The 10,077-nt window shown below is 42.4% G+C and overlaps 1 protein-coding gene across 1 annotated transcript in view; it reads right to left on the bottom strand.

The window, feature by feature from the left end:
• The window catches only part of LOC101849109 (alpha-(1,3)-fucosyltransferase 7), a 55,687-nt gene that overhangs the window by 22,029 nt on the left and 23,581 nt on the right, over positions 1–10,077 (bottom strand). Inside the window, exons 2-3 of the mRNA XM_013088134.2 lie at positions 4,800–5,221; positions 4,211–4,339 (exon numbers count right to left, since the gene is read on the bottom strand). Coding sequence (XP_012943588.2) covers positions 4,211–4,339; positions 4,800–5,108 — 438 coding nt within the window. The 5' untranslated portion in view covers positions 5,109–5,221. The remainder of the gene's footprint in view (positions 1–4,210; positions 4,340–4,799; positions 5,222–10,077) is intronic.

Below are 10,077 nucleotides of genomic sequence, written 5' to 3'. Positions count from 1 at the left end.
TGTCTCTTTCTTTCTATCTCTCATTGTATGTGCGTTTGTGTGTATGCGAGGGTGTGTGTGTGTGTGTGTGTGTGTGTGTGTGTGTGTGTGTGTGTGTGTGTGTTTATGTGAGTGTGTTTATATGTCTATGGCTGTCTCTCTCTTTCGTTCAATATTATCTATATCTTTGTCCCTGTCTTTTTTCTCTCTTTCTCTCTCTTTCGCTGTCTATCTGCCTGTTTGCCTTTACGTCCTCTCTCTCTCTTTCTTTCTCTCTCTCTCTCTCTCTCTCTCTATCTATCTATCTATCTCTCTCTCTGCCCACTCTCTCTTTCTCCTACTCTCTCTCTCCCTCCTACTATCTCGCTCCTTTGCTCTCTCACTCACTTCGATTTTTTGTTAAAGGAATCGTAACATTTCTTCCCCATAAAAATAAACTACTTTACCCCCTAAAACGTCATGATATTTACCGGATGAGTTCGTGGCAAATATTTCCCGTTACCGTCAATCAGCTTGGCCTTAGTGGAGTTTTTGTTGTTGTTTTTTTAGGGGGGGGGGGGTTGTACTTGTTGTTGGGGTGTAGTGGACTGGGTGGGGGCGGGAGGAATAGACGCTTGATCTATGTCGCGGGATAATGTAAATGTAAGATTCGCGGTGTATGTCATGGGGTAATGCAAGATTCGTGATCTATGTCATGGGGTAATGTAATAATTATGAGGTACATGGGTGTTGCACTATTTTATGTTGTTGGGGTATGATAGAATGGGTCGGGTGGAGAGGGGGGTGAGGGTAGGGGGGGGGGGAAGGGGTCCGTTTTATAGGGTCACATGATTACATTTATTTAGTTGTGTGAGTGTGCATGTGTGCGTGTGGGGGGTGGGGGTGGGGTCGCAACTTTTGTTGGGACAAGAGGGGACTGACCATAATTCACAACGTCAATCAAAACATCCAATAGTCCGTCAACAACTAACTAATACCCCAAACCTCGAGTACCAACAAGCCAACAAGCAAGAATGCACGTCACTCTACGGTCATCGCGCCCCATCCAAAAAAAAAAAAAAAAAATCCCCAATATTTAAAATGGAAATTCCCGCAAAGATTATGCATGAGTGCGCGTCATAACAGCAGATCATGTTGATCGCCAAGAGTATATAATGTATGATATTCTCTTCTGCTTCCATGGCAAAAGGCAATAGATGTTTGGCCTATGTCGTATCGATATTGTGCACGAGCCGTGCGTGGGGTGAGAGGTAGGGGAGGGTGGGCTTGTCTGGATGCGGGCAGACAGTGTAAGACAGTGCAAGACAGTGTAAGACAGTTTAAGACAGAGCCAGGCTTATGGGGCTTGTTCTGTAGATGGAGTCTACATGTAAATGTGTAGAGCTTTACATTCCCCCCGGGATGACGTTTCCTTCTCGTATTTTGTCGGCACTCTTGTTCGTGTTGTACGTTTTTCTTTTTTTTCTCTTTTTTTTCGGTTCTTTTCTTTCTTTCTTTCCTTTATTTTGGAGGGGTGTTTTGTTTTGTTTGTTTTTGTGGGGCTTTTTGTGCGTTTCTTTTCTCTATATAGCACTTTGATTCTTTTTATGCATCTTTCTGAAAATCAGAGAAATTTCAAGCGAAAAGAGGCACCAAAAGAAGCAATATTTTGTCTCCTTTCTCTGCAAACACAGTACTCACGCACACACAAAGACTAACCCAGTGAATTTTCAAAGCAGCATATTATTTTTAAAAGAGAGCTTTTCGATACAATTTCATATTTAAACAGGAGATCTTGCGACTGAAAGGAAGGACATAGACGGACAGATGCTCAGACACACATTAAGACAGATAGAAAGAGAGAGAGAGAGAGAGAGAGAGAGAGAGAGAGAGAGAGAGAGAGAGAGAGGGAGACAGACTGACAGACAAACTGACAGACAGATTGAAAGAGAGACAAACAGACACAAAAACAGAACAACAGGTCCGCACAGAAGTTAGATTAACAGCTAGACTAATAAGCAGACAGATAAGTAAACAGACAGCTAGACAGAAAACTAAACAGACAAGTAGACAGAAAAGAAGACAGACTAGTAGACTGGCAAGCAGACAGACAGCTAGACAGACAAGCAGACAGGCAAAAAGACAGCTGAGAAGACGAACAGCCAAAGAGACAGCTAGACAGAAAAGAAAACAGACAAACAGACAAACAGTTAGAGGAAAGCTCGGGTTGTCTTACCTTGCCCAGAACTAGATCCAACAGCAGTAAAGATCCAAACAAGTGTCAGCAGTAGTCTCCTCTGCCCGAGAGGTCGCGTCCATAGCAACGACCCCGTCATGCTTCATGCTCGGCTCTCATTGGTGGAATGTGTAATCCAGGCAGACGTCACCGCCGGCCGACACAGACTCCGATGGTTCTGAAAAGATAAAAAAAAAATCAAAGATCAAGATTATTATTATTATTATTATCTTTTGCTAATCAGAGTGTAAGTCATAATTCAAAAACGTATATTCTTTCCGACAATTTTTAAATATTATTTTGCTCGTTATAGTTGTGGATTTGTTTGTTTGGTGGGGTTTTTTTTGTTGTTGTTTTTGTTTTTTGTTTTTTTAGTTTGTTTGTTGGGTTGTTTGGGTCTTTTTTTTCTTTTTGAGTGTGTCTTTTTTGTTTTAACACAAAAGTAAGGTACAGTAGCAAGCTGCTTGTTTATGTAACAACACGCCTTCTAAGGATAACCGCCGAAGGTATAAATATCTGGGAAAAATGATTTATACACACAAAAATAAACGTGTAGATAAATAATATGAAATCTGATACACAAGTCGTGCCATACAAATATAAGACTCAAGAGGCCACGTTCACTGTGCCGTAAACACAAGACACTTTGACACCTGAATGGAGCACGGTGCTGTAAACAAACTATTAAATAGGCTAAAACGAAAGAGAGAGAGAGAGAGAGAGAGAGAGAGAGAGAGAGAGAGAGAGAGAAAGAGAGAGAGAGAGAAATAGAGAGAAATGGTGAAACGGTACAGGTTTAAGGCCCCTATCAACACTATTAGGTCATTTAGGAGGCGGGCCTCTGAATTTAACGACCATCGCCGAAAGGACCGGGCCAATTGGGAATTTCAAGTCCAGTCCCCTTCCCAAGGACATCACGTCGGACGAGATGAGGCTCGAATCCCCGAATTCGCAATCTCATTATTACAAGTCAGGTAGCCTAACCCCTTGGCTACTGACGCCACAGAGAGAGAGACAGAGAGAGAGGGAGAGAGAGACAGAGAGAGAGACAGAGACAGAGAGAGAGAGAGAGAGACACAGAGAGACAGACAGAGAGACAGACAGACAGACACACACACACACACACACACACACACACACACAGACAGACAGACACACAGACAGACAGAGACAGAGACAAAGATAGGGAAATTGAGAAACAGAAAGATGGAGGAAGGGGGGGGGGGAGAAAGACAAAGAGTACTATTTTCTGTGATGTATCGCCAAGCTGTGATCCTGTGAGGACAAACTAGGACAACGTCCCCACAGTGTCCTCGCTTCCATCGACTGGTAATCCGCACCGGATCACAACACGGCCGCTTTTGGTAGCATGTTAAGAACTGGAAAACAACCAAGAAAACATTCAGGAAAACTGTTTTCTTTCTCTGGCGACCATCGACTAAACCTAATTTAAGTCAGCGCAAACAACACCGTCGATTTTGGCGCTGTTGGTAACAGCTCTGAAGGCAAACACAGAAATTTAAGGTTCAAAACGGAGTGAGGTCCGAATTGTTCTCGTGCTTTCAGAAATACACCTTCTCGGTTATAGTGTACCCTATCAGCGAGTCAAAAATGCAATAAAAAGCCTCCCAGCTTGAGGACTGAACTCAAGTCTTCTGTATACGACAGCGAAGAGCTTAACCATTACACCACAGACTGGTGATATACATATATAAGTATTTCAGTTCAACTAAAGAGCAGTCACTTTCTAATGTTGGAATAGAGAACATTTCCAAATAGTCACTCCAATAGAAACATAACAATCCAGTAAGGTAGATAATCACTAATAATAATAAACTGTAGTATTATTCCTTACAATGTCAACTTGTCTTCACAGTTGTGAATACAGAAAATTTATCAAAGATAATGAAAACAAACTTGAAGAAACAGAATGTGGTAACCCCCCTCCCCCAAACACACACACACACACCTTTTTTTCTACTCACGACACACAGTTACCCACCACCAACAACTCACCTGATGCGCGTGCCGTCTACTGGGCAGGCTCGCACCCCTCCAGAAGTTCCACAGCGCCCCCACGTGGAACAGTACGGCATCGCTCTGGTCTAGCAGGGCGCGGTCGTTGGTCATGGTGCACTTGTTGACCTGTGGACACACCATAAACGTCAGGGCTACACGTCTCAGTCTAATGGGTTAACATCTTTGTCTTATGGCAGTATGCAGCAGAAATAATATTATTTCATTTGTTGGATTTAAGAAGTGAAAATTATACGTGCAGGTGTTTTTGTATGTCTCCATCGACACAATTTAGATAATCTAGGAGGCTGTCTTCCAACCTGCTCGGGCTGAAATAGATACAACGTCCAAGCAGACAAAATGAGTACCTCGATCAAAATTCGTCCAACATTGGAATTGAACTGATGTCTCCTGCACGCTGACAGACAGACAGGCAGGCAGGCAGGCAGGCAGGCAGGCAGGCAGGCAGGCAGGCAGACACACAGGCAGACAGGCAGCTATTGAACTCATAATAATATCTCCTAGCCGCTACGCCGCTACGCCACAGACGCCAGTCGGAATGAAAAGTATGCTCAGCGTTATCTCTCACCTTGCAGGGCTGGAAGTAAGAGTCATCTGTCTCCTCCCAGGACAAGTCCTCGAAGAAGCCAGTCCACCTGAGTATCCTCTTAACGTCGGAGTTCGGCCTCCTGTGTCTGTAAGGGTGAGTGATGACGTAGGGGCTGGCTTGACCGCCAGTGACCTTGCCACAGCCTTCCGGCGGGCACGTCTGCTCGGCAGACGCGATGAGGAGGAGGAGGAAAAAGACGACGATGATGAAGGCGAGGAAGTATTTGACGATTTTTTTCACCTTCCTGCGGAATATCTGGGTCCGGACGAAGGAAAATCGCCACTGCATCTTGGGAATGTGGTCCTCCTGGCTTGTCCCGATAAAATTTGGTCAATTTGAGGCTATAAATAGAATCCTCATTATCGTCACGTGACCTTCTTCTGGTGATGAATCATCTGGCTCTGGGGAGAAAAAACCCAGCAGACGTTGACATAGTGCGATAACAAATAAGGGCTGGTGAGTTCACCGTGTGGGGGGGGGGGGTGAAACAAAGAGAAAGAGAGACAGACAGACAGACAGACTGGTGAGTACACAGTGAAAGTGTGCGTACGCGTATGTGTGTTTATCGGTGTGTGTCTGTGTGAATGTTTGGGATTAAGGTTGGTGAATACACCATGAGTTTGTGTATTTGTGTGTGTGTTTGTTTATTTCTTCGGATGTGAGACAGAGATAAGGGCTGATGAGGAAACAGCCATTGTGTATGGGAATAAATACGTCTTTGTACAAGTCAATACATTCTTTTGTTAAAAATAACTGAAAAGTCAAGAATTGTGAGTTTCCATTTGGCGAGACAACTGCCTCTCTTCATGTCGCCATGTGGCAGCACATGTAATTACATGTACTTGTGTTAATGCCGTATCGTCTATTGTACTTGTAAGGGCACAAGAGACGTGCAATGTGTTTTGAAAAGATCACCGCACGCTACCTCAGATGAGAACCCCCCTTCCCACCCCACCCCACACACACACATTAAAAAAAATTCTGGGAAAGTGAAAAGTCGGTAGGCGGGAAATAAAGAGGCAGGAGTGACAGATTGGAGAGAAAAAAAAATAAAAGTGGTAAATGAGAAAAAGGATCTGGCATTATTTCTATAGGATATCTCTAGGTTTATTTTAGCTTTTTTTATGTACGTAGTTTACGCCCCCATTGACATAATTAAAATCGTTTAGTTAGGACGCAAGCTTCGATCCCGTCTATCCGTGCCAACCCGGGCTGAGAGAGATACAACGTCCCATAAAAAAACGATGAGATAATCGATAAAAATTCTTCCCAACCAGGAGTCGAACTCAGATCTTCTGTACGCGACGGCAAAGCGACCGACCGCAACACCACAGACGCCGGAGATTTTCAGAGTAGGCCTACATTTCTAGGAACATTTGTGCATTTGTGTTTAACGCCGACACAAATGGTCGCATTTAAGGACAAACGTGCTTACCCAGATTTCGGCGGTTTCCAGAAATCTTGACCTTCCCCAAAAATGGGCATTACCCTACCTATAGGAGAAGTTTGGTTTCATTGGTGTGTATACAGTGTTTGTTTGGTTATAGAGAAAATTCTCCTTGTCTTTTACAGAAACTAAACTCGGGGCAAACTTTCACCTTCGATTTTCTCAAAACGACATTTTTAGGGATAGCTTCCTTGTGTTTAAAAGTGACCAAATGTGAGGGGGCATCGGGGTGAAATCAGGCGCTCGCCAAAGTGATGAAATCGAAGAAACCAGCGTTTTTCTGCTTTTTGGCAATTTTTATCATTTTTATTTTCGTTTTTAGGCCCAGAACCATTTAGGCCCATTTCAAAAGAAACTGCTGTGTGGATTTTACAAACATTGCTTAAAGGCATTTTATAAATGTAATTTTGCAGTTTCCAAGAACTTTCAAGCTTTGGAAGTCCCCTAACTTTGGCGGCCATTTCCCGGTAAATTTTACTTCTAAAATCGGGCAACCCCAACCTCCTTCAATTGAAATATCTCAGCTTCTATTTAAGACAGATGAGTTGTTGGGTTTGTTTGTTTTTTCATTGAAAGTAAGACAAATTAACAAGCTTTAAGATTATACTTGATACGTCCAAAAATTGACGAGTGCCTGATTCCACCGCATCGTGTCACAGATTATTGGTTTTTAGGAGGAGTGCTCCACCATGAGAGGTTGTCAGGTGCATCTCTTTGTGCAAGATCGGACGTTTAGTGGTCATACTGGTTAGACAGAAAACTGAACAGAAATCAAGCAATTCCCTAGATCAGTTGAAGTGAAAGAACAGTTCTCAACATAAATTGATTTTTCCTTATTTCTGCTGCTGGTGGGTGGGGGGGGGGGTGTGGGGGGGGTGTGGGGGGGGGGGGAGGGAGTCAGTAGGAAAACGAATTCTTGATATGTCATGTCCCACTTGATCCTTAATCCAAGGTTCGAATCTTCTGACTCCACTGCATTTCAATTTCGACAACCCATAATTCAGATTAGTTCTAGTTTTAGTAAGAGTTTAACGGTACTAGCAACAGAGGCAGATCTTAAAAGTGCCGGAGATTAGAGGTATTACTGTGTACAAAGAAAAGAAGGTCGAGAGATAATGACAATAGACGTTTGATAGGAAAGAAGGAGCAAAGCTCACCAGAGCGCACTCCAAGCAGCCACGCTCACAATTCAAAATGTAATAATGCTCTTCAGCATTCATCCCCAAGCCCCTATCCATCATCACCCATGTACGCAAATTTCTCATACTTACAAAGCCACCTTTGTTCAGTTCAGTAAACGACAGCTTTCACTCCTACTACAAAGACTACTTATCGTAAATTGCCACGTAGAATAATTTGAAATCACTACCAAAAAAATATCTGTTCGTACGCCTCTCTGACCCCGCTAAAACAATTAGTTCCTCCGGCACCAGCTAGATTATTATGGTTCTGTGAGGAACGCCTTTAATTGTCCCTGCTTGGGTTAATTATCTTCAGCATCTTTGGACTATTATTCTTTCAGAAAATTGTCGTCTGTTGACATTTGGAACAGAAAATGGACACGTGTTGGAACAGCTGTTTTTTTTGTCTCTTCACTGAGCTCCTCAACCGTCCCTTTTGCCTTTGCTGATGAGGGAAAAAAACCTCCTCTACCTCCCCACCCCCTCCCTTTTTTCTCCTCCTTAAACACACATGATTCAACCCCAATGTGAATTTGTTGAAGTCAAAGACTGGTTTCCGTCCCCATCACGCCTAGCTAACCACTAAACCTTCTTCAAGTCTCAGAACTGAAACAGACATGGGAACAGCATAGTTTGGCACTCATTTCTCTACACGGATGCTCTCCAAAAATCGATATTACCCTGGTCTTTTTCCATTCCGTTACTCATCTGTTCAGGTTTTCTAAATGAGTTATTTTTGGTCTACTTCTACCTTAATTGCTTTATATTTTTCCAATGAGAGTAACATGTGCTAGGCTTTTATGCCGATTCAAGTGTCCTAGAAACTGCTTTTGTCTCTTTTTCAGTGTTTTCATCTGTGACGTTGGCTTCTTAAACATTCCATCGATGCGCTTTTTTCCCTTCCTCTCCTTCGCCAACAAAAATTTAAAGTAATAAGATTCAATCCACTAAGGATCACCGACTCTCTCCATACTCTATATATTATATGACGCAAAGAATACGTCACCAGTGCAGATAAATACGAACCATGCGCCTTGCCTTTTCACATAGCGTATAATTTTTCCTCCGAGTTTTATTCCTGAATCGAAAAGTGTTCCTCTATAAACCAACCTTCAAATCCACCCCCCCCCCCTTCCGCCCCCAACCCCCGTATGAAGACACCGAAATCTCAAATAATTTCTGAAGCTGTCGCAAAACGCTGCAACATTTTCATTATCTGATTTATTTTTTAATGATGTACTACATGCCAGGCTATTATAAGTGAAGAAAAAGTGTTACATCATCACTAGTGATTGGTTGACTGTACTGTAACCGTTTTATGCCCCCTTTTTACATTATGGAGATCTTTTAGGAGGCCGTCCACCACGGCTTGAAAAAAAATGTTCCAGGCTGTTCCAAAAAGTTTTGATAGCCACTCGGATTAAAATCCTAGCCTTCAGGCAGTCGGTCACAACAAGTGGCTAAGAACAGGGTTAAACAATTTATATCTTATCGAATATCTCCGTCTGTCTGCAAAGATTCAACATCCCACTCAACCTGTATTGGTCCTAACAGGCAGGGCAGAACAATTCTACCCACAAAATGATCTAAAGTGTGACCATGGGAGCGTTGAAAAAGACCGTTTACAATTTTAACACTGTCGATGTATAAAAACGCGGGGTGCAGAGCAACATAAGCCAAAGGGTCGAGGTTGGGTTAATACTTGCTAGAAAATAACATAAGTCACTCAAGTAAAGTTTTATAATAAGTCAATTGAAGACAATCATTTTTTTGGAGAGGCTATTTTGAGAAACTGTCCATATGAAAACAGGATAGCAAACCAGCATAGTCCAAAGAGTCGAAGCAGCATCAATATTTGCCAGAAAATAATTTACACCCCTCGTTAAGTTTCAAAGTAGATCTATATCAATGGCAGGCAATCATTTTGTGTAGAAGCTATGTTGGGAAAATGTCGATGCCAAAACAAGGGGTGCAAATCTACATAAGCCAAAGGGTCGAAGTTGTGTCAATATTTGCCAGAAAAATAAAATACGCTTCTCTCGTAATTTTTTATAATACAATATCAATGGCAGGCAATCATTTTTTGGAGAGGTTGTTTTGACAAATTGTCGATATGAAAACAGGGGGAGCAAACCTACATCAGCCAAAGGGTTAATGTTGCGACAATATTTGCCAGAAAATAACACGTCTTTCACGTAAGGTTTTACAATTAGTCAATTGCAGCTATGAAAGAGGCTTCTGCTTACAAATCAAATGCACAACATTTATTGGCTTGTTAAAGACATACCTTTAAAATAATAGTAGACATCATCAAAGTTAGATTGGCAGAACTTCTTCTTTCAAAATGTCACGGTTGCGAAGGAAAAGAAATAAACCCCTGACATTTTCAAATGATGAGGTGATTAAAGTACGCGAGACAATGGGTTCTACTTAAATACTACAGGATTGTTTCTAAACAATAACCTCAGCGTCTTTGAACTTGATCTTCTATTTGTGAGTTTCTCAGTGGATATATAGTTGGCGCGCACCCACACACATACGCACCCACACACACACTCACTCACACACACACACACACACACACACACACACACACTCACTCACACACACTCTCTCTCTCTCTCTCTCT

The sequence above is a fragment of the Aplysia californica genome, unplaced genomic scaffold, assembly GCF_000002075.1.
Source record: "Aplysia californica isolate F4 #8 unplaced genomic scaffold, AplCal3.0 scaffold00022, whole genome shotgun sequence".
NCBI classification, from domain to species: Eukaryota; Metazoa; Mollusca; class Gastropoda; order Aplysiida; family Aplysiidae; genus Aplysia; species Aplysia californica.
This window is presented reverse-complemented; position numbering and strand designations above follow the sequence as displayed.